The 23747-nt window shown below is 32.5% G+C and overlaps 3 protein-coding genes across 3 annotated transcripts in view; 1 reads left to right on the top strand and 2 right to left on the bottom strand.

Moving 5' to 3' along the window:
• The first annotated feature begins 4512 nt into the window (after positions 1-4512).
• LOC134694643 (uncharacterized) lies at positions 4513-6941 on the top strand. The gene is made up of 3 exons (XM_063555683.1): positions 4513-4809; positions 5265-5477; positions 5956-6941. The coding sequence occupies exons 1-3, from the start codon at positions 4614-4616 to the stop codon at positions 6939-6941; spliced, it is 1395 nt and encodes a 464-aa protein (XP_063411753.1). The 5' UTR covers positions 4513-4613.
• LOC134694642 (uncharacterized) lies at positions 6841-10608 on the bottom strand. Its single transcript, XM_063555681.1, has 4 exons — positions 10259-10608; positions 9517-9702; positions 9011-9137; positions 6841-8587 (listed from the first exon to the last, which is right to left on the bottom strand). The coding sequence occupies exons 1-4, from the start codon at positions 10534-10536 to the stop codon at positions 7391-7393; spliced, it is 1788 nt and encodes a 595-aa protein (XP_063411751.1). The 5' UTR covers positions 10537-10608; the 3' UTR covers positions 6841-7390.
• Positions 10609-16349: 5741 nt separating this feature from the next.
• The window catches only part of LOC134694579 (uncharacterized), a 30881-nt gene continuing 23483 nt past the window's right edge, over positions 16350-23747 (bottom strand). The window contains exons 19-24 of the mRNA XM_063555596.1: positions 21608-21673; positions 20918-20941; positions 18685-18711; positions 17956-18116; positions 16786-16914; positions 16350-16483 (exon numbers count right to left, since the gene is read on the bottom strand). Of these exons, the coding sequence (XP_063411666.1) occupies positions 16388-16483; positions 16786-16914; positions 17956-18116; positions 18685-18711; positions 20918-20941; positions 21608-21673 (503 nt within the window). The 3' untranslated portion in view covers positions 16350-16387. The remainder of the gene's footprint in view (positions 16484-16785; positions 16915-17955; positions 18117-18684; positions 18712-20917; positions 20942-21607; positions 21674-23747) is intronic.

Raw genomic sequence — 23747 nt, 5'->3', positions numbered from 1 at the left:
TGTTTGTTCTCTATTAATTTTAATGACACATGAATAATTTTAGCGCTTATCTGTATATAATGAACTGTCATTACAGGGGGGTCGGGACTGGGCGGATTTAGGGGGCCCGCCCCCCTCTTTCTTGAAAATAATTGGTTGCTTATATAGGGAATCACTGAAGCATGACCGGAGCGGGCCCCTCTTAGGCAGTCAACGGGCCCCTGCGTATGAAAATTTCTGGATCCGCCACTGCAGAGGGGCCCTGATCCCAATATCCCGGGCTTAAAAACATGAAATCCTGAGGTTCTGAATTTATTATACAAATTAAATATCTCGACATCCCGAAATTCGAATAGTTTTATAAATTGACCATAAACCCACTTATTCATGGTATGGTATCAATATTTCTGACCTGACACTACGTACTTTTTATTGCTTAATTCTTTAGAATTTAATATGCAATGTTTCGGGTTCTTTCGGGAATAATCCCAGGTAAACCCTCATCAGAGGTCGACCTTTATATATTTATTTCGTATCTAGTATCATAGATAGATGTTTGTCTGTTTCATAACAGTTTTTTTTTTCAAATTTACTACACGTGCATATAGGTCTACGTTGTAGCTAGTCTTTTTACAGACTGAAGAAACTGACCAAGTAGATCAGCACCTTTGGTTAATTATTCATATATGTAATGAAAAGACTCATTGTCTTTATTCACGTAATCTAATCTATCATAACTCTACACGAGATCTAATAGAGATAATATTTATCAGTGCTATACTGTGGAATTCACAGTAGACTGTCGTGTATGTTTTAACACCTATTTGATAATATACAAATGTCTCCGTGTTTAATAATTGAAGAGGTTCGTGTAGATACCATCTTGTGTGTGATCTCATGAAATAAAACGGCATCACGTCTTTTTACATCTGTTTCACAGTATAATGATTGTATACCAAAGCCTCCCGTGGTGGGGTATTGTGAATCAATGTCTTCGGCTTAATGATTAATTATCATGTTGCCAATATTCTTATTGTTTTTAAACCACTATCTGCTTTGGATTTAGATAGGTTTTTTATTTATTTTTTTGGCAATCGGATCTTTCCGAATTATATACCATATTTTAAAAAATATATTTCAGTCACTTGTTTTCTAAACTTTGGTTTTTGGAAGTTGCTATATGCATATATGCTAAGTAACTTAGTCTAACTGTTTCGTTAGGGTGAAATGTGCATGACATGTATACTTAAAACCGAAGTTTTACGATTTTCTTTTAAGTACATGTTTCTATTGTTTCTAGGAATTCTCGTACTTACAGAAGGAATGAAAACAGTGTACTATTTCAAATAGTTGTTCACCTTGTTCACCTTCTTCATTAAATTTATTAAATCCATCAATTCTCATTCTGAAGTGGAATTTAATATTATTTTTATAGCATATTTCTCTGTTTTATGTCTATAATTATGGTCAAATATAGCAATAGCAGATTTTTCCAGGGAGGCAACTCTGCACATTGAAATGCCAACGATCAGTTGCTAGTATAATAGTATAACTTTCGTTCTTCATTGACAATCATATTTATTTGTTATTAGTTTCTATATAACCTTAAAACAGATTGACATAGTAATTATGATCGATATTAGTTGTTCAACGTCCTGTTGCCAATATTTCATGTATATTTAGAACTATGATATAGTGAATAAGTAATGCCATTAGGTTGTTTACTAGTATTATAGTATAACTTCCATATTACATTGACAATCATATTTGTTTTGGTCAGTATCCTTTCTACCTAGGTCCTTGTAAGGTTTGACATGAAACAGCGATGAATAATTGGTTGTTTGTTGCTTAACATCCAGTGGCAAATATTTCATGTATGTTTATGACTATGATATAGTAATGAATAAAGGTTGTTTGCTAGTTTCATAGTATAACTTCCACATTTCATTGACAACCATATTTGTTTTAGTCAGTTTCCATGCTACCTTGTAAGGTTTGACATGATATAGCGATGAATTATTGATTGTTGGTTGCTTAACATCCAGTGGCAAATATTTCATGTATGTTTAGCCATAAGATTGTTTGCTAGTATAATAGTATAACTTCCATAGTTCGTTGACAATCATATTTGTTTTAGTCAGTTTCCATGCAACCTGTAAGGTTTGACATTGATGAATTATTGCTTGTTGGTACCTTAACATCTAGTGGCAAATATTTCATGTACGTTTAGGACTATGCTATAGTAGTGCCATAATGTTGTTTGCTAGTATAATAGTATAACTTCCATAGTTCATTGACAATCATACTTGTTTTTATCAGTTCCTATGCTGCCTTGTAAGGTTTGACATGAAACAGCGATAAATAATTGGTTGTCTGTTGCTTAACCTCCAGTGGCAAATATTTCATGTATGTTTATGACTATGATATAGTAATGCATAAAGGTTGTTTGCTAGTATAATAGTATAACTTCCATAGTTCATTGACAATCATATTTGTTTTAGTCAGTTTCCATGATACCTTGTAAGGTTTGTCATGATATAGCGATGAATTATTGATTGTTGGTTGCTTAACATCCAGTGGCAAATATTTCATGTATGTTTAGCCATAAGATGGTTTGCTAGTATAATAGTATAACTTCCATAGTTCATTGACAATCATATTTGTTTTAGTCAGTTTCCATGCAACCCCGTAAGGTGTGACATTGATGAATTATTGCTTGTTGGTAGCTTAACATCCAGTGGCAAATATTTCATGTATGTTTCGGACTATGATATAGTAGTGCCATAATGTTGTTTGCTAGTATAATAGTATAACTTCCATAGTTCATTGACAATCATACTTGTTTTTATCAGTTCCCATGCTACCTTGAAAGGTTTGACATGATATACCGATGAATTACTGATTGTTGGTTTCAAGTTATCCAGTGGCAAATATTTCATGTATGTTTAGGACTATGATATAGTAGAGCCATAAGGTTGTTTGCTAGTATTATAGTATAACTTCCATAGTTCATTGACAATCATATTTGTTTTAGTCAGTTTCCATGCTACCTTGTTAGGTTTGACATGATACAACGATGAATAATTGGTTGTTTGTTGCTTAACATCCAGTAGCAAATATTTCATGTATGTTTATGACTATGATATTATAGTAATGAATAAAGGTTGTTTGCTAGTTTCATAGTATAACTTCCACATTTCATTGACAACCATATTTGTTTTAGTCAGTTTCCATGCTACCTTGTAAGGTTTGACATGATATAGCGATGAATTATTGATTGTTGGTTGCTTAACATCCAGTGGCAAATATTTCATGTATGTTTAGCCATAAGATTGTTTGCTAGTATAATAGTATAACTTCCATAGTTCGTTGACAATCATATTTGTTTTAGTCAGTTTCCATGCAACCTGTAAGGTTTGACATTGATGAATTATTGCTTGTTGGTACCTTAACATCTAGTGGCAAATATTTCATGTACGTTTAGGACTATGATATAGTAGTGCCATAATGTTGTTTGCTAGTATAATAGTATAACTTCCATAGTTCATTGACAATCATACTTGTTTTTATCAGTTCCTATGCTGCCTTGTAAGGTTTGACATGAAACAGCGATAAATAATTGGTTGTCTGTTGCTTAACCTCCAGTGGCAAATATTTCATGTATGTTTATGACTATGATATAGTAATGCATAAAGGTTGTTTGCTAGTATAATAGTATAACTTCCATAGTTCATTGACAATCATATTTGTTTTAGTCAGTTTCCATGATACCTTGTAAGGTTTGTCATGATATAGCGATGAATTATTGATTGTTGGTTGCTTAACATCCAGTGGCAAATATTTCATGTATGTTTAGCCATAAGATGGTTTGCTAGTATAATAGTATAACTTCCATAGTTCATTGACAATCATATTTGTTTTAGTCAGTTTCCATGCAACCCCGTAAGGTGTGACATTGATGAATTATTGCTTGTTGGTAGCTTAACATCCAGTGGCAAATATTTCATGTATGTTTAGGACTATGATATAGTAGTGCCATAATGTTGTTTGCTAGTATAATAGTATAACTTCCATAGTTCATTGACAATCATACTTGTTTTTATCAGTTCCCATGCTACCTTGAAAGGTTTGACATGATATACCGATGAATTACTGATTGTTGGTTTCTAGTTATCCAGTGGCAAATATTTCATGTATGTTTAGGACTATGATATAGTAGAGCCATAAGGTTGTTTGCTAGTATTATAGTCTGTAAAAAGACTAACTACAACGTAGACCCATATGCACGTGTAGTAAATTTGAAAAAAACTGTTATGAAACAGACCCACATCTATCTATGATACTAGATACGAAATAAATATATAAAGGTCGACCTCTGATGAGGGTTTACCTGGGATTATTCCCGAAAGAACCCGAAACATTGCATATTAAATTCTAAAGAATTAAGCAATTAAAGTACGTAGTGTCAGGTCAGAAATATTGATACCATACCATGAATAAGTGGGTTTATGGTCAATTTATAAAACTAAGGAATTTTCGCCGTGACGTCACGAAATCACGTGACTTCCGACTGGTTGGCAAGATAATTGTTTACATTGTAAGGCCGATCATAATGAGATTAACGGTTAATTACGATGGTTGTGTCTTGTTGTGTAATCAACTGTACAACAAGATTTAATAATAGTGACCCAAAAAGCTTTTACCGAGTACCAAAAAAGCCTGACACACGCAGACAACTTTGGATTTCAGCTATTAAGCGAGAAGGCCCTGAAGGGAAGCCCTGGGAGCCTGCAGACCATGATAGAGTGTGCTATCGACATTTCATAACTGGTAAGCTATTTTTCTTTTTACATTGCCGTAGAGAATATTTAATTTTCAATTTGTCCCAAAATATTTTCCTTTCGGGTACATAAATGCCGTTGAAGCCGGTTATTTTGATGAAAAGGTGGGTGGGGGGAGGGGGTAGAAATTAAGGGGCTTTTGATAAAGAACTGATGATAAAGAAACCCAATTTGACATGCATTTTTAACTGTCTCTGAATTTTTCATGGATAGTTTTTGTGAGTAACATGTGACACAGTCAAGAATACATACTTTTTACTTTACATAGTCTCAGTACACTTCCTTAGGTTGGATTTAAATCTGTCTCTTTTTTACACTTAGTACATGCACATGTGTACTTTTCATTTTATAAAGTTTTATTCAATGAGTATTTTCATTTTGTTTTTAATGCATATGCCTGCTTAGGATTATAACTTGTGATTACATGTATTATATTCATTTCAGGTCAGAAGAGCAATGATAAGACAAATCCTGACTATGTCCCATCCATCCACATGGGGGGATATGAGGGCACAACCACAAATGGACAGTTGCGTGCAGCCCGCTTTGAGAGATTCCAAAAGAGAGAGGCTGATAAAGATCAACAAGAGGCAGCATCAGTACTTCTGGACATATCAGAAAACCTTCCACCACCTACATGTATAGAGACAACAGAAGGTAATTTATTTATAATTTATATTGCATTTTTTAATAAATAATTTTTATAATTGATAATTACCAATTCATCAATGAGAGAGAATATTCCTTTTATGAGCTTGTTGTGTACATAGTAAATCTATTTTATTTTGATTAATGCAATTATAAATTTATTGAACTGTGTTAATAAGACCTTTACCAATTAAGTCATAAGTATTTCAAGTTAATTGTTACATTAATTTGTATTTTATGAGACTCAATTTAGATTATACTTAATCATCACTGTGATTATGGTATTCAAATGATTGAAATCTTGTTTTGTCTCCTCTGCATAATTTAATTATAGTAAAGATGGTCAAATGTTTTGTTATATTAAATATTAAATTGAGTGTGATGTATTGAAATTGTGATGTACATTTAGAAATTTTATGTTCTTGTAAGTGAAGATTTCATACTGTCTTTTTTTCATTGTTTTTTATTTGATTTTTTTAATTTTCAGATTTACATGGTCCATGCATCAAGAAAATAGCAACCCTTCGTATCGAAAATGAACTTCTTCATGCTGAGCTTGGCAGGTTACAAGCATCAAATATTACACTAAGAAAAGAAGTTAATGACTCAAGGTTTGGTGACCAAGCAATATCCAGTGACCGTAGAACACTATTTTACACAGGTGTGCCTTATAAAGCCATTTTCATGTGGTTAGTTTCATTTTGTCTGACAATATTACCATCCAGCAAATTAATGTCTCCGTCAAACATTTTATTGTGTATTCTAATGAAGCTGAGACTGAACATTCAACACCAAGATATAGCTTATCGGTTCAACGTGTCAGTCACTACTGTATCTGATATTTTTAACAAAGGTATTCCAAAACTTGCTGAAAAACTGTCGTTTCTAGTGCAGTGGCCAGATAAAGACAATCTCATTAAGAACATGCCCATAGTATTTAAACTTTCATATCCAAGGTGCATCAGCATTATAGACTGTTTTGAAGTATTTATCCAAAGACCAGCAAATTTAACTGCAAGGGCACAAACCTGGTCGAATTATAAACATCACAACACAATCAAGTTTTTAGTGTCCATAACACCTACCGGTGCAATATCATTTGTGTCAAAAGCCTTTGGAGGTAGAACGTCCGACAAAGTTATAACTCAGCGCAGTGGTTTTTTGGATAAATTAGAGCATGGGGACCAAGTTCTAGCAGACCGAGGTTTTTTAATTGCAGAGGAGTTAGCCAGTCGCCATGCATCATTAGTAATTCCTGCTTTCACCAAAGGTAAATCCCAACTAAGTGCAAAAGAAGTTGAACAGACAAGAAAAATTGCCCATGTGCGCATTCATGTGGAGAGGGCAATCGAACAGTTAAAAAACTTCAACATTTTAAGTAGTAATATGAGCATTTATTTGGTGCCTCATTCAGACAGTATTGTTACATTATGTTCAGCAGTGTGTAATTTACATCCTAAACTTGTGTCTTGATTTACTGATTGTACTTTTGATATATAAATGAAGAAGTAAAATACATTTGATATACTTTATGTAAACATTTCAAAACAGTTACTATTTCAATATTGTTATGGAATAACCTATAGTACAATTAAATATGCAATAAAAAATAATTGGTTAAATAAAACAATAGTTTTGATATATGTACATTGAAAAAAGTTTACCTTTTCAAGAAATGATACATGTATATGTGCAATGTGAACTTGAGTTTATTAAAAATGTACATGCATTATGATAAAATAAATGATGTTTATTTACTATCGGTCTTCATCTTTCTTGATGAGTTTTATCAAAATAAAACATGCAAGCAGTAATGAGACAATATGTACAGAAAAAAACCCACAAAATACATTGGTTACAACCATTAGCATTAATCTTTTAATACATAACAAAGTCAAAATAACACAATGTTGAGTACAAGTCTATTCACTGCAGCTCAAACAATACCACTTTCCCTTTGGCTTTCGTCTAATATTAACACACTTGTAGTGAAACCACTGATATGGACACTCTGATTTCTCACACTTGATCATTCTGCCGTATTCCGGTTCGGCACATAAACACCATGTCTCTCTTTCGTTGTTGTTTTCTTCTGGTGGTTGTGTTGTGGCTTGTTGGTTTTCCAGCTGTCTGGTGACTAACTCCCTTATAACATATGTTTTCACAAAGAGTTCACATTTGCTTATTAAGGCATGACAAAAGTTTACATCAATGGGCACTCTAACTATAACCATACTGGGTGAAGGCTTACACTTAGTGTAGACAACAAAGTCACAAAATGTCAGTTGGAGGATAAACATCTGGAATTGTACCTGGGTGTAGTATCTGTGCTTGGTCTTGAGGTGTAGAGACTTGTCCAAACAAAAGTCTTTATCAGATGATGCAGCTTGCATAACAGTAATGTCCTTATGCTTGTATGGGCACTTAATCTCAATTAGTCCTTTACCGCAACATTGACAGTTGGTAATGCCATCGGGACTGGCTCCCAAGAATGGGTGTTGATTGTTTACAGTAAAACCTGACAAATTACATTCAAAATCAATGTGTTGTGTGCTTTGGTTGGTGATGTAGGCTTGTCTGCATTCTTCTTCATGGTCGACTCCCCACTTGACAGCAGCTTTTTTGGACAGGTCATATGATGAATACCCAACAATACGCTTTACTAAAACGTCAGGCGATGTGGTGTCTTTGCGTGTCCAAACGTCGTGGGCCTTAGATGCTGTAACACGCCCCATACGGTGTTGAAACCATAGTGGGCTAATGGCTTGGTTCCTTGTTGCGGCTTCTAAATTTGTAGCTTGGTAGTCTGAACACAAGTAGCCTGAGAAAATGTCTTTGCAATGACTGTCAATGTTGATGTCTGAAATGTCTGGATCTTGTAGTGATTGCAACAGCTTAGGATACTTTTCTGTGTAAGTTGCTACTGGTTGACTCTCTACAATCTGTGAGGGTGCTGTCACTGATGTAAAAAATGCAGCATTTGGTACCAGAGCATATAGTTCATCTAGGACTTCAGGTTGTGGTAGAACAGATGAGCCATCTGCTTGAATGGAGACAACTTCTTTGGTTCTTTTGCCTTTGATTTTGTCACAAATCTCTGTCACTGTAGCAGGTATCACCTGAAAGATTAAAATAAATGATAAGAATTTAAGATCAAATAGTTTAAAAATGAGAAATATTTTTCCTTATTCACATCATACATTGTAACTGACTCAGCACTTTTGCAGTGTGCACACACACTGTTCCGACTGATGAATATATTTTTTTAATTCATAATGGCGGAATGCTTTTAAATGTATAAACATGATTTCTATTTAAAAAAAAAAGGAATGTTTTCATTCATTATTTCATTCATCTCAATCGATTAAATACAATATTGTAAAAATATAATAATGTACATGTAATACAGTATAATAGTCTCATCGGCTTTCATACCAAATCCTTGTTTTTATATCTAAATTGATACATTGTAGTTTGTTCATGTATATAAACATAATTCCTTCAATAGTAATTACACTTTATTAAAATATAATTTAAATTACCTCTTTTCTAAATGTACTATTCCACTGGCATGCCTTGCTTGTCGAGCTTGACAGAGTAAGCCCCATCTTTACTCCCATTTCAATCTTGAAAAGAAGTGCACCAACATGGCTGCATACTTCACCCAACCTACAAAGCAAGCACAAATATAGATTACTCTGTATTTCATTAAACTTATAACTTACAAATAATGCAGATATGTAAACATCATTCCCATAATTTGGCTGTAAACTGCCTACATGTATTTTGCTGTACATACCCTTAAAGGTTTCATTGTACATTTTATAAAAATTGGAAAAAAGTATTTTGCCCATATTGATCCTTTTTATTATACAGTTCTTGTTGGCTTTTTATTCCTTTATTCAAAGAATAATCATGCTATATGCCTTAAAGCATGCAATCTTTTTATGTTTACTTTCTATTAGTAATTCTAGATTAATTAAGCACGTTTGTGCACAAACATATTTAATTATATTTAATAAAAAAAAATACTATTAATCTAACTTACCCTGCCATACATGTACAGTGTGCACAAAACACTGACGCACTGGCTTTATCTAAGTAGACCCAAGGTTGATGTGGCTTTTCCCTGGCACGTTGAGATGGCGTCACTTTGGCTTTAATGGCAATAAAAGGTGAGTCATCAGATACTTGATGTGTTAGCACAACCTGCACATGTCCACTAACAACATAACTGGAAAAAAAAAAGAATATAAATAATTTTACAACAACAAAAATATAAAATATTGTTGCTAAATTATAATAATTTGATAGGACTGCCTCCTCAAAGTATTTAAGAACAACTTAAATTATTTATAAATCATTTTAAGTGTGATTTTTTTTATTCAATAAAAGGTCAATGTACATTTTTTGACTTGACAAAATGTACTTGTAATATGTGTATTGTAAATGAATGGAATAATTAAACCTTTCATAAATTATAATGTTTGGAGTAAATTTCATATTTTTTATCTTAATCACATTTTAGCTTGGTCTTATAAGAAATATTCTCATACCTCATTATTACATTGATTAACTTGTATTTCATTCAAAGATTTACCTGTACAGGTAAGCAATAGTGTAATCACCATATATGGATATCACGTGGGGTAAACAATCTCATTTGAACTATGCAAATGGCTACCTGTGAACCATGAACTTTGAAGGGTAATTTCAAATTTACATGTTAACATTGTCGATAAGTCTTTTAAAATGATAATTAAAAATATTAATGAGGAAAAAATACTTACTTGTATGCCTCTAACGACTTGTAGGCTTTCATTGAGTCTTTTGTGAAGATGGAAGGTGTGTCAATCAAATACACATAAATATCACCGAAGGTCAAATCAGGCCAGGTGCATGGGTTTGTGCTCCATTTATCGGTCAAAACGTAAGGATCTGGTAATGATTTTGTGCCGTAAGCGTATAAAAGCTTAGTCTGGTATCTCTGTTTAGCGTCTGGTGTTAAGGAGTTTACATAAGACGAGTATAATTGATCAGGTGAGATAGAATTACTAGTGTCTGCCATTACGATTTTTATGAATGGTTCTTGCCAACCAATTTCGTGCGCATGACAAAAAATGCGTCACTTCCTGTTTTGTCGAAAATTCCTCGTTACATTGTTCTTTGGTATATTTAGAATCCGTAATAAACCTTAATTATCTTGAAAATGAGATAATGAATTATCTGACGGTATTTTTAAAAAATAATCTGGCAAACGATTGTCGTCCAATCAGAACACTCGTTACATTATTCTTTGGTATTTTTAAAACTGAATTATCTGGAAAATGAGATGATGAATTATCTGAAATTCAGATAATCAATTATTTGGAGATAAATTAGGATTATCTGAAAATCGTTCAGGTAAACCTAGCTTTTCTTAATATTTTCAAATAAACCGGGATTTTCTCCAGATAATGAATTTTCTGTATTATCTGAGATAAACTAGGATTTTTTCGAATTTGAATTAAGCTGAGATAATCTAAGTTTATCTGAGATAAACCGGGATTATCTCAGATAAACCTAATTTATCTGAGATAATCTAAGATTAATTAATAAAAGTGGTTCAGGCGTGCCATAGCTATAGTTCTCGATATATGTACATCGTATTGTCAAAAAACAGCCCATATTTATGTAGCAGAAGCATTCTACTGTCCAATAAATAACTAAGAGTATAAATTTTAACAATTTTGTAAAACTGCTATATTTAGGGCCAAAAAGGGTCTACTGGACTTACTCCTTTATAATTGAACTTTTAAAATATGTTCTATTACATTGTATTGCATTTCATTTCATTTTTTTTTATTGCATTGTATTTAAAATGCATTATTGTTTGTTTGTATAGCTTGACCCTTATGGGAATAATTTGCAATTAAGATATTATAATATGGAACAGTATTTTTAGCAAAAGAAAAACATTAACTATTACTTTGGACTGCATTGATATAGTAACATACTTAATAAACACATTTGTTAGCTGTTTTGACGCTAACTGACTGTTTATTACTGACGGCTAATTTCCGGGGGATAATAATTGAACTCTCATATTCATTTAATCAGTCGATTTTAATCTTTTGATAATGACAACGGTTTTGTAAAATAATTAAATTTAACTATTTCGTCATGTGTCAGTAAACATACCCTTAAGTTTCATAAAGTTCTTTGGGGACAAAGATACCATAAGCGCCAAGCCTTCGCATACTTGGGGCGAACATAGTTTACTATTGACCATTAATAACAGCTGTATAATGAATATGATGCAATGGGTCTTATTTCTTTAAGACTCATAATTCATTCAAACTCTTTACCTGAATAAACAATTTTAGTTTCACAGACAATTTCTATAGGACATTAAAGGATAAGCATATGTTTACAATCGGACAAAGGTAAATAATTTCAAACTTTTGTTTATGGCAGTATTATTAACCAAGATGTACAATTCATATCTAAAATTCAAGTAGTTTAACTATTAAAAAAGGGTTATTGCCAATGAGAAAACTATCCAATTAATTCCAAATGAAGCGAATTCAAGCAACGACCTCCAACAATACTAAACCTATACAGTTTATGATAAAACAAGAAACGAAAGGAAAACATGACAGACAGAAACTAGCAATATATATATAGCGTTAAATAACTGAAGTACAGGCTCCTGACGTGATATCAAATGTGACGGGTCAAAAATGTTGGTGAGCAATCAACCCTCTCCCAACCAGGTTCGATCTCCGTTCCGGGGAGAAAATTTTCGGCTTTCCTTTGAAAAAAATTGCGAGTATGGTCTTGAGAAACAATGAAAGTTTGTCGGAAGGGGACGGCAAATGGCTTACCCGTGTTAAGAGGGAACCATATCTCTTGCACGTAAAAGACACCCTTGTAGATTTTGAAAACGACGAGTATGCTAATACCGCTACACGGCAACACTCGCAACCGCAAAGTGGAAAAGGATTAATATAAGTTACAGTAACTTGTTTCCCAATCCACTATAAATATATATGTTTAAACTAAACTTGGGATGTGGCGTAACAGCACAGTATATAAACAAATTGTAAAAATCATGTTTTTATAAGAACCACATTATGATTTAAAAGAACATACACATTACTTATGATCGAGATTATCTTATGAAACAGTTTTTTTTTAATTTTCAAAAGATGTTTTGATTTTTTTGATTTTTTAAAAAAATTTTAACCAGAATTTGAAAAACTTAGGCGGGAAAAAACGGGGAGAGATCCTTTTGCGCCAAAAATGCGTCTTTTTGCGCCAAAAATGCGTCTTTTTGCACCACAACTTTCTCCAATGCTACGTTTGCGCCACCTGTTTTTAAAATTACATGGTATCATTAGACATTAGACATTATTTTATTTTTCCAATCATGGGCCCTTGTCAGGCAAGATACAAAAACATCATAATACAATGATTATATAAACATTAGTGAAATACACAATAAGTAATACACAAATAATAAATTGATAATATGAGCAATGTAGGATATAATTATAGTAAGAGACATTGAGTGCAATGAGGCCGATTTAATATTAAAAGGATATGATATTAAGTTTATTTTAAAATACGTAAAAACTAAAAAATAGCAAAAATAGAACCGGGAATATAGTATCTCAATCTGCAGTAGTTCTCCTCATGACCAGTGCACAGCAGTGAGGGACTTCATCACAACAATGCAAAGGTCATCAAGGGGGGATCCTTCAGAACTAGCTACAGATACACGAGATTACTCCAATAGTGATTCTCCTCATGACTAATGCACAATAGCAAGGGTTAACATTGCTACTGGACAATATTCATCAAGGGACGGTGCTCTAGAACTCACTATGGAGAAAATATAAAGTTCAAATTACAAGTAGTAGAGGGAAATAAATCCCATTAAAACTTTTCATATTTCTTAATGAACATGCATAATTCTGATAATAAATTCTCATCTTCATTATTCATTAACCATATCAGTTTTTGTTTAGGGTCAAGATATTGAAAATTCTTGCAGCAATTATTTATCATTGTTATCATGTCTTTCCTTTGATCTGATAAACTATCACAGTTAAAAAGAAAATGTGTTTCATCTTCGACCTCATTACTACAACATCTCTTACATATTCTATTGTGTCGGGGAGTATTACTATATCTACCTCTCTCTATAAGTAAATGGTGAGCAGATATGCGAAATCTTGTTAGACTTCGTCTATCTTCAAATTTTTTAACAATATCAAGATATTTTTCACAACCAAAATTTGCTTTAAACGTAACATATGTGCAAAGTTTTCCTTCTGAGTGAGTTTTGAGATTCTTTTCCCAATCTTTTAACATGGCAATTCTTAGTTTTCTGTTGTCGATTGGTTTAGCCATGTCTGAGGATATTTGATAATTATTAATCAGTGAAAGAAGTTTTTCAGATGACATATACCATGATGGTTTCTTTGACTCATACAATTTCTTTGATTCTATAAATGCATTATATAACAATGGAAAGTTAGTGTCTGACTTTTCTAATCTGTAATAGTATTTAGTCATTGCTTTAATCATGTTAAAATATATTGGTAGTCTTCCCAACTCAGTTAATACTGCAAAATTGGTGCTTTTTTTTGGAGCTCCAAGAATAAATTTACAGAATTTAGTATGAAGTTTTTCAGCAGGTAATTTAGAATAAATATGGTCAAATGAAAAAAATCCATTTCTATATTTAGACGACATAGGATTAAAAGCATCCCATATCTCACAGCTGTATAGCAAGATGGGTTTGATGGTATGATCAAAAACATGCATGCTTGTTTTGACTGAAGGATGTAAGGATAAAAAATCTTTAGATAACTTAAAATAGGCTTTTAGAGCCTTTTTATACAATTCATCCTGGGCTACTGTAAAGGAGCCAGATGCACAAAAATGTATACCCAAATATTTATATGCTTTAACACACTCTAGTTTTACACCATTTAGCATAAAATCATATTTGTTAATCAATCTACCTGTCTTGTTGAATATAAGAACCTTTGTTTTGTTTGTATTCACACTTAAGCACCAATCATTGCAGTAATTTTGCAAAATGTTCAATTTTTTTTGCAAACCATTCGGAGATGTTGACAATAAAACAATATCATTTGGTATCATTTGCACCAAAAATAAAACATACGATTGCGCCAATTAGAAGAAAAATAACTTCTCTCCTTCTTTATTCGGATTTCGAAACGGCAGTTTACACGAAAGATACTTTCTTCTCCTGCTTATGTATGGTTACTTCCCAATTTAATGTATATAGTAGCTTGAAGCTTCACTTTATTGTCCAAAAAGACAAACATTGAAGGATGAAATGCATAAAACAGTTCATAAAAATTCCTGTGGAATGTTTTTGCTTCATTACTGGTACGTCTTGCTGTAGATATAGTTCCAGCCCAAAGTTTTGGCGCAAATAATACTCCTGAAAAACAGCAGTTGGCGCAAAAGGACTGCTGCCAAAAAACGTGAACGCTTGCCTAATTATTGATCAGGTGCTAATATAAGGGAGACGAAGTCTTTTAAAACCATTTCCTGATACGTTTTGATAATCAGATATATACAAATTTGTAGGCAATCGTAAGCTTTACAATAAGGTAGCCGGCGTCAACTGAATAAGGCGCAACTGTTTTAAAATAAATGACTTTGGATTCACTAGAACATGTTGTGTAAATATTTTATTTTTATTGAGTCAAAATTGAAATTCTTGTCACACATTTGTTGCTTCAGAATCTAAAGGACTATAGGTAATATAAAACGTGCACGCTATTGGTCGTATCCCAAAATGAAGAAAAAACTATCACGACTATTGGTTTAACTGCTCTATAAAAAGCACAACGTTTTCAGCGTACGCTTTCCTCAATATCATCAGAAATATTAGCAGAATTTATTAGATCATGACATAGAGAACATTGAATAGAAATGTGTCGGGTAACTTTTGAAGAGCTCTACTTTTTATGTTTAATCACTCTCACCCCATATGGAATTTAATGACCCAGTATATATCATATTAGGTCACTAACACACTATGTAACTAATAATATCTCGTTCATCGTATCTATATTGCTTCTTTTTTCAGAGAGAACAGTAATATAAAAATAAAGTGTGTAAATAACAAATGATTTAAGTATAACCAAAGGAGTCAATGCGTAGCAATTATTTAATATCGACTCTTTACATAGCTATGGAATCAAGACGACAATCTAAATATCTACTGTAATACTATAGTCGAGATTAGTATGTGGTATAAGGGAGACAAATCCACAGCGAAAATCAACCTTCAAGGCTAGAATCATACCACGAAATCAACACTGTTTGATGTTTATGAGTACTGATGAATTATATCTCTTACTTAATTTGTTCTTGCTGAATTTTTTTTTTATCAAATTGTCATTACGAACAAGCAAGCTCAAATGTTTTACAAATAGAATGAAAATTTGATTTAATATATGTCATTTCATATATCTGTTAATATTTCTTTGGGTTTCACAAATCAAATCACTTGAGCTGATTAGAGTACATGGATTGAAGTACATGGAGTGAAGTACCCATCGTGGACTCGAGACAGGGACACATCTACTCCACTGAAACAACGATTAGGTAACGATCTCATATGGTGTCGACTTTATTTACAAATTTGAAATGGACATTCCTCGGAATCTTTGTCTTGTCATATATTATTATTATTGTTCTTACATCGGACGACAATATGTTGTATATGGAGTGTCTTGCTGCTTTGACCTGTATTCAGTAAAAGTCATATGGAACATTTCTGCTCAAACCTGAACTTTGGGGGAGCAAAGTAACATGTATGGTAAATAAACAACTCAACTATTTCCCATCTTTGTCATTTATTTCTTCATTGTATGTATATTTATATTTTATGGATGATTAATTACATAGTAACTATCTGCTTTCGGGTCGGTAAACAGAATGTGCTCTACGTGAAGTTTAGTAGTACAATTTTCTGTAACAACCTGAAAAAAAAACCCAGAAACATATGAATAATAAAACCTGTATAGTCCAATAGTTATCGTTGATTACCATTTGTCATACTTGTTGTATTTTTTTAATGATATTTTCTTAAATTGATTTTCCTGTTCATCTATTTTGCTATCCATGTCTTTATTAAGCTTACTATATTGTATGGGGTACGTCCAGAACTAAAATCCGTACTATGTAGTTGTCTTTTAATCATTTTCCTTTTTTTTACATGATACTTTCTCATTGGCGATAATATCACATCTGCCTATGTGCATTGCATATTGACATTTCTTACTCTAAAGTGGTCTGTTCCGCATCCAATGAAAATTCCAGCATCTCTATTTGTCGCACTAGTGTCCAAAACATTGCCGACAAAATGAGCCACTGCAGTGTAGTGTGGGAGAGTCTGACAGACATCTTTCATCTGAAACGAAAAGGGGTTACATAAATTATTGTAAGTTAGTACGATAACATATTTTGCTTTAAAAATCTCATTAAAGGTGCGCTGTGGCACTGTTAAAGTCCACAATTCCTCAACACCGCTAAAGTCCACAACAAAGTTCATATACAAAAAGTATGGAACAATTCAATTGAGAAAACTAACAACCTAGTTTAAGAAAACAGTTTGTGAAAGAAGATGTGTTTTTTTAAGGAATATTTCTATAGGTGTTTGGTCATGGTGCTCCCTGTTTTTAATTTTTGAAAAAAAAAGTGTGGGAAACATTTTTGTTAAATAAACAAACGGACGAACGGACTAACAGTGCATTTGCAATATACTTTTTTTACATTGTGTCATAGATCACATTTATTCGTTCAGTGAATATGTTCACTTGTGTTAATAAGTCTTTTGATTGAGTTAATCCGTTTCAATTGATATTGCATATTGTATCTTTCTATGTTATGATGTTACACTATTGTTTCAGATAAGGGTTAGGGTTGTTACCTATAAAACATGTATACCCGCTACAATTGTTTGCACCTGTCAAAGGTCAGGAATATGATTTCAGTAGTTATCGTTTGTAGATGTTGTTCATAATTGTTTCTCGTCCACGTTTTTATATAGATTAGACCATTGGTTTTCCCTTTTGAATGATTAACACTAGTCATTTTTGGGGCCCTTTATAGCTTGCTGTTCGGTGTGAGTCAAGACTCCGAGACGAAGACCGTACTTTGACCTTTAATGGTTTATTTTTACAAATTGTGACCTGTTAAGATACTTGTCATATTGGGACTCATACATCATCTTCTTACATCTATTTAATTTAAATACATTAATGATTTACAAAATTTTTGAATTCATGGTAATTGTCTAACGAAAAAGGATTGACTTCCTTGTGTACAATAGACACTGACAACTGCCTCTAGAATATCTTTCATCATGTAAGCTCATGTCCGAAATTGTGATATTTGGAAATTATATTCAATTATTCTTTCATTCATAAATTGGTGCAATAACAAATCTCACCTTTTGACCTGGTGATAAATCTGACAACCGATAGTTTAAGCTGCAAGCAGACTGAACAAAGTAAATTGCTGGACTATGAATGCCGTCTATGCATTTCGAGGTCTGTCCAACTACCGTATTGTGAGCAACACCAGCCAAGGTTTTTACGGGATCACAGGTAGCTGCAGATATATGAAGACAATTGGGAAATGGTAGTTTTTAATCAGTATGAATATTCAATATACTTATATCAATCGCATTTATATGGCAAATGTGTTCTTTGACACATCTAGTTAACGTAACAGATTGATTAATTTACGATAAAAAAAAACTATGCTAAAGACATTTCAGTTAACATGTTTCGTTAATAAATATCTTTTGCATCAAAATGTATGTTTTCTTAAATTTCTTTGAACCATAGTATGGTCTGATCGTCTTGAATTGTGTTATATGTGATTGACCCTAGGTTTATTTCTTCCTCTTATTTTTCGTTTCCATACACACTATTTGTACTCGAAATGTATAACTGTCATAGAGCAACACGCCCGAAAAAAACACACAAAAGGTATTCGAAATAACACGTTCATCTTAAATATAACAGTACGATTAAGCAAATATTAGTATTTTATTTTTATTTTGTATTAATACCACGGTCGATAAGTGTATCAATAGTGGCTTAAATCCAAATGAATTAAAAGACAAAACTGTATTATCATTTTTTTCAAAGGAAATACATTGTATTGTATTTACCTGCCGTAGTCTGAGCGACTGTTGGTACTAAAACAGATAAAAAACAATATATAAACACAAATTATTAGTTCTCAACCGATTCTCTTTGTCAAATTCTAGATGTTGGTCTAATTAAGAAAAATGATTAAGAATAGAAACGAGGAATGTGTTAAAAGGAGAACGACCCAAACAAAATTAGGAAACGTCCCAAGGCCATCAATGCAAGCTCCCTAACAATCATGTATACAAGTTCAGCGAAAATGGAAGTCACACTTCACTCCAAAACACATAAATGAACCAAATTTAAAAAAATTCATACAAGACTACCGTGGACCAGAAGTCAATGACTTGGGACAGATGCAAACATGTGGTGTTTTTCTTTTCTAAATCTCCAACCTCCCCTATAACATTTAGCCAATGTGGGAAAAACAAATACACAACAAAACGCACAGCAGTCGACTCAATTTAAAAGAAGTCCTAGTCTGATGTAAGAATGGTTGACTGAAAAAACTATGCAAAATGACAATGATCAACATGAATTTATGAAGAACAACTTGTAGTTACTGATATGCGTGCTCCATACCTCAATTAAGGTTCCACTAAAGTCAAAATATAGGACACTTCATAAACATCTAAACTTTGCCTGTATTTTTCAACCTATAATGAATAAAGTCATAAACTATGAAAACATATGTTCATTTAAACATACTTTACATATACACACTGTGTAAATTGTAAATAAACTTGAAATTGTTATGTTGTGGCCAAACCGGTTCTTGGGGTGAACACCAAATTTTCAAAAAAATCTGCAGGCCTGCAAGACGACTTAATTTGCTTAAAATTGGTATGGATGAATACTGTAACATGTAATGCAGGGCAAGCCATTGTTGATTTTTCACATACATATGTTTTAATGGCATATTTGTCTAATTTCTGTATTGTACCTTCCATATTCGTTCACTTAGATACATGAAATTAACTGAAACTCGAAAATCAATACCTTTTATAAAAAATCAACAATGGCTTGCCCTGCATTACATGTAATATTATTCGTCCATACCAATTTTAAGCAAATTAAGTCGTCTTGCAGGCCTGCAGATTTTTTTGAAAATTTTGTGTTCACCCCAAGAACCGGTTTGGCCACAACATAACAATTTCAAGTTTATTTACAATTTACACAGTGTGTATATGTAAAGTATGTTTTAATGAACATATGTTTTCATAGTTTATGACTTTATTCATTATAGGTTGAAAAATACAGGCAAAGTTTAGATGTTTATGAAGTGTCCTATATTTTGACTTTAGTGGAACCTTAAATAAACTGATTGAATTGTTATGTCTTCATCAATTGAAAATCACAGTCCCTCCGTTAGGGATTTAGAATCATACCATTGTAACATAAACGCGAGGACATAACCCGTACCATTCTAACAACTGATTTTTAGAATAAATGTGTTTAATTTCAGCAAAAGACGCTTTGAGTGAATCAATATTAATTTCAAAAAAGTGTCATATTTAATATTCTGGTAACAGTATTGCATCTTCATCGTTATCAAACTAGATTTGTGATAGAAGTAATTGATTGACTCTTGATATTTAACACTACTTTCATCACTCTTGTCTATCGTGGCGTCCAGTTTTAATTAACAGATGAAGCAAAGTTGTTCTGTTATTAGGATAAGGGTACTATCACACATAATAATGATTTAAAAACTAAGATATCGAATTTTAGACACAGTAATAGTTGCCTTACATGTACATTTACATTTTACGACATTTAACTCACTTTTCATTTACTTGAGGGGTGATGCAATCATATTAGGAGACACCCCACCTTTAATTCATGCATTCTCCCTTTAAAAGAGTGTTCGCTGCTCATTTTCAAAGTAAATAGCTTCCCATAACACTAGTATGTATTGATTGGGGATTAGAACCAAAAAAAAAGCATAAAAAGATATTGGGGTCAATGTGCTTGTTTTCAAGATATTAGCCATTGGAATTTGGCGGCAAAATTTTTTCTCTTGATTTTTCATAGCATTATCATTGATCAAAAACTATATCGGTAAACAACAGTTGCGTCTAATCTATACTCAGAACAGCTTGGAATAGTTTGTAGAAAGACTCATCGAGACAGGACTCACGAACAGGTAAGTATATTATGCTAATCAATGCATTCAGCGAAAGTTTAATTTAAATCATACAAACACTGTCAAACGCTGAATTTTATTTTCATGATAAATGCTAAGTTATTTACCTGGAGTTGGCTGAGTGGTTGCAACTACAATATAAAGAAAAATATACATTCTACATATGCATACGTGAGCAAAAAACGGATAATTGTACTGGTGCTGCCAAGACACGGAAACCACCAACTGGTTTTCTTTGAATCATAGTTTGGTTTGATCTTCTTGGAATTGTGTTATGTGATTGACCATAGGTTTATTTATTCCTCTTATTTTTCTTTTCCATACACACTATTTGTACTCGAAATGTATCACTGTCAAAGATCAACACGCCCGAAAAAAACCCACAAAAGTTATTCGAAATGACACGTTCTTCTCAGATATAACATTTTTTTTAATTTATTTTCTTCATTTTGTCTTTTGTACTAGGTTTTCTATGTCTTTTCTACATTACAATATATGACTCATCACATGCTTTATATTTAAAATGCATAGGAAGAGCAAGGTAACGTGAAGAGGAACATGAAATTTTTTATTCCATATTTTTATGTTCATGTTGCAAAGTCTTGTGTTCTCCGTAGTGTTTTGTAGCTGCAGTTTGTGCAATTATTTGTTTTGTGTTGTCGATTCATAGTTTCTTTTATTGCAGCGTTTGTAGCGTTTGTATATCCTTTTTTTAACTCACAAAATGTTTCAATCTGGACGCTCCTGGAACTTATAAATTATATGAGGAAGTTAAGGGATGGATTTTTATATCGTACCTGTGGCGTCAGTTGTAACAATAGTCTTTTTCTTGCATTGGCATGTATTTGTGGATGCATGCATTGCTGTAAAAATAAATACAATAATAAATGGCCATGTTGGCATATAATTGAATAATATCCTTTAATACCAAAGCACTTGCAACTTTGGGGATGGTACATGTGTACTTTGTAATTAAAAATCCAATAAACAAAATAGCGATATGATCGTAGTGATAGAATTATGCCTATGCATCAATAAAGGACACGTAATTTCGAACAAACTTTGGAAATAGTGAAACCGTAAGAAACCATTTGTTTTTATCCAGAAATGTGTTTTTGGAACATTCATATAATTTCATTGTTTTAGAAAGAATAGGTACTCTCGAAACCAAAATATTTCAGAGGCTCATGGAGTTATGATAAGTTTGCGAAACGAATTTGAATCCTGAGTCAACTGCATCTCACACTTTGAAAACAATGGCTACGAAATTACTTATACGTTCATCAAACGTCTTATTGATCGTCAGTGTACATGATAAACTAAAACATGTTGTTTGTTCCGTGGGTACAATTCACTAACGATAGCAAGGCTGATTGTCAATTATGAGAGTTCAGTATGACTAATAATTTGTGCAATATAGAATCATAGTTTACCAACCACTCGCTCAACATGGAAACGGAAGTGACGATGCCCATAAACGCACGACTGATGTTCACTAAAACCAAAGTTTTTGACGAAATGCTTCGAACTCGAAATTTTCTATCGTATAAAATTTCCATTTGATGACGATTTTGTTATTTCGATGAACATGTGACAAATTGATCTACTAATAACAATTTGCAAAACAGTAACCCTATTTTTGAGAACGGAGAACTAAATCGGACATTTTCACGTTTTTTATTGAAGTTTGTTCTTTTTTTAATTGACATTTGCGCTTATTTGATAGGACATTTACGCTTTTAAAAAAATTGCTTCTAATGATATACCTCGTATTCTATTCGGGCTTAGGAATTGGAAGGTTTGACCTAGCAAAGTTAAACTGTCAGTATAGTTTAATAGACATTTCACAACTCACCAATACAGTTAAATATATCAAAAAGTAAATATTCTAAAGACATACAGACACGTATAGTCATCACAGATCAGTTTCCGCTTGATATATGAAGCTAATAGATGGAACAAATACAGCTCTTGTAATTTGCCCTGACTGGTGTTTTGCCGACATTTTTAATAAATATTATAGTTTTTCCTCCAATCTTGACTGAGATTTTTGTTTATCAATAACACTAATATTGATGTAATTAACCGACGGTGTTTCCACAATGAGAATCCACCTTCACTGGTCTTTAACTATTACTTTAAAGGGCACTAGCTACGAGTTGTATAAAAAATCAAATATCTTTTTTTTTGCTCAATCAATAATGAAATGCAAATAGTGAAATAATAATTAGCTTTTAGCAGCCAGTATGGTTCAATTTTGTCAAAATAAGCTAAAAAAAAACGATTGATTATGAATTATTCACTTGCAAGTGAATAATTCGACCTCATTGAATCCGTATTCATGTGAACTTCAATTTAACCCCTTAGCTTTAGATGGATAACACGTGAATTGTATTGTAAAGTTATTTAAAGGAAAAAAATGTCAACATTGAAAGTGAAACAAAGATAAATCATTTGATTAACGGATCTGATCGTTCTTATACAGGTAAAAACGATGATAAACATGTATTTTTAATTTATAATATGAAATTAAATAGACCTATATAATCCAACAGCACGAGTTTGCTTAATCAATTTACATCTATATTTATGTTTACATCGCTTATATGGTCATCGCATGACTATAGAGGTCAACTCGATAATAAATTCGATGGCGTCTGGACTAAAATACACACGAAACGAAGTGCTCGTGCCCTGTTTATTATTTATTTTAGACTTTTAATAGTTCGGATAATGTTTTTACATTGTTATGAATAAAATATGAGAATTTGATTAAAATCGGTGAACATGAATTTGACAGCTAGTGCCCCTTTAAGACTGTGCCTAAGTGAACTAACTAACCACAAATATAAGTTGAGTTTATATACGCAACTCGACGAAAAAGATAGTTTAAAGCATTTTAAGTACGTAGAACATTGTATGTTTCTCTGTCTAACG

The sequence above is a fragment of the Mytilus trossulus genome, chromosome 13, assembly GCF_036588685.1.
Source record: "Mytilus trossulus isolate FHL-02 chromosome 13, PNRI_Mtr1.1.1.hap1, whole genome shotgun sequence".
NCBI lineage: Eukaryota > Metazoa > Mollusca > Bivalvia > Mytilida > Mytilidae > Mytilus > Mytilus trossulus.
The sequence above is the reverse complement of the archived record's forward strand: the minus strand, read 5'-3'. Positions and strand labels throughout refer to the sequence as shown.

Excerpts from the sequence above, each read along its gene's own strand:
- LOC134694643 (XM_063555683.1), top strand. The coding sequence starts at position 4,614 with ATGGTTGTGTCTTGTTGTGTAATCAACTGTACAACAAGATTTAATAAT. Across the intron at positions 4,810-5,264 it reads CTATCGACATTTCATAACTG|GTCAGAAGAGCAATGATAAG; the intron begins GTAAGCTATTTT and ends TATTCATTTCAG. Across the intron at positions 5,478-5,955 it reads ATGTATAGAGACAACAGAAG|ATTTACATGGTCCATGCATC; the intron begins GTAATTTATTTA and ends TTTAATTTTCAG.
- LOC134694642 (XM_063555681.1), bottom strand. The coding sequence starts at position 10,536 with ATGGCAGACACTAGTAATTCTATCTCACCTGATCAATTATACTCGTCT. Across the intron at positions 9,703-10,258 it reads AAGTCGTTAGAGGCATACAA|TTATGTTGTTAGTGGACATG; the intron begins GTAAGTATTTTT and ends TTTTTTTTCCAG. Across the intron at positions 9,138-9,516 it reads CACTGTACATGTATGGCAGG|GTTGGGTGAAGTATGCAGCC; the intron begins GTAAGTTAGATT and ends CTTGCTTTGTAG.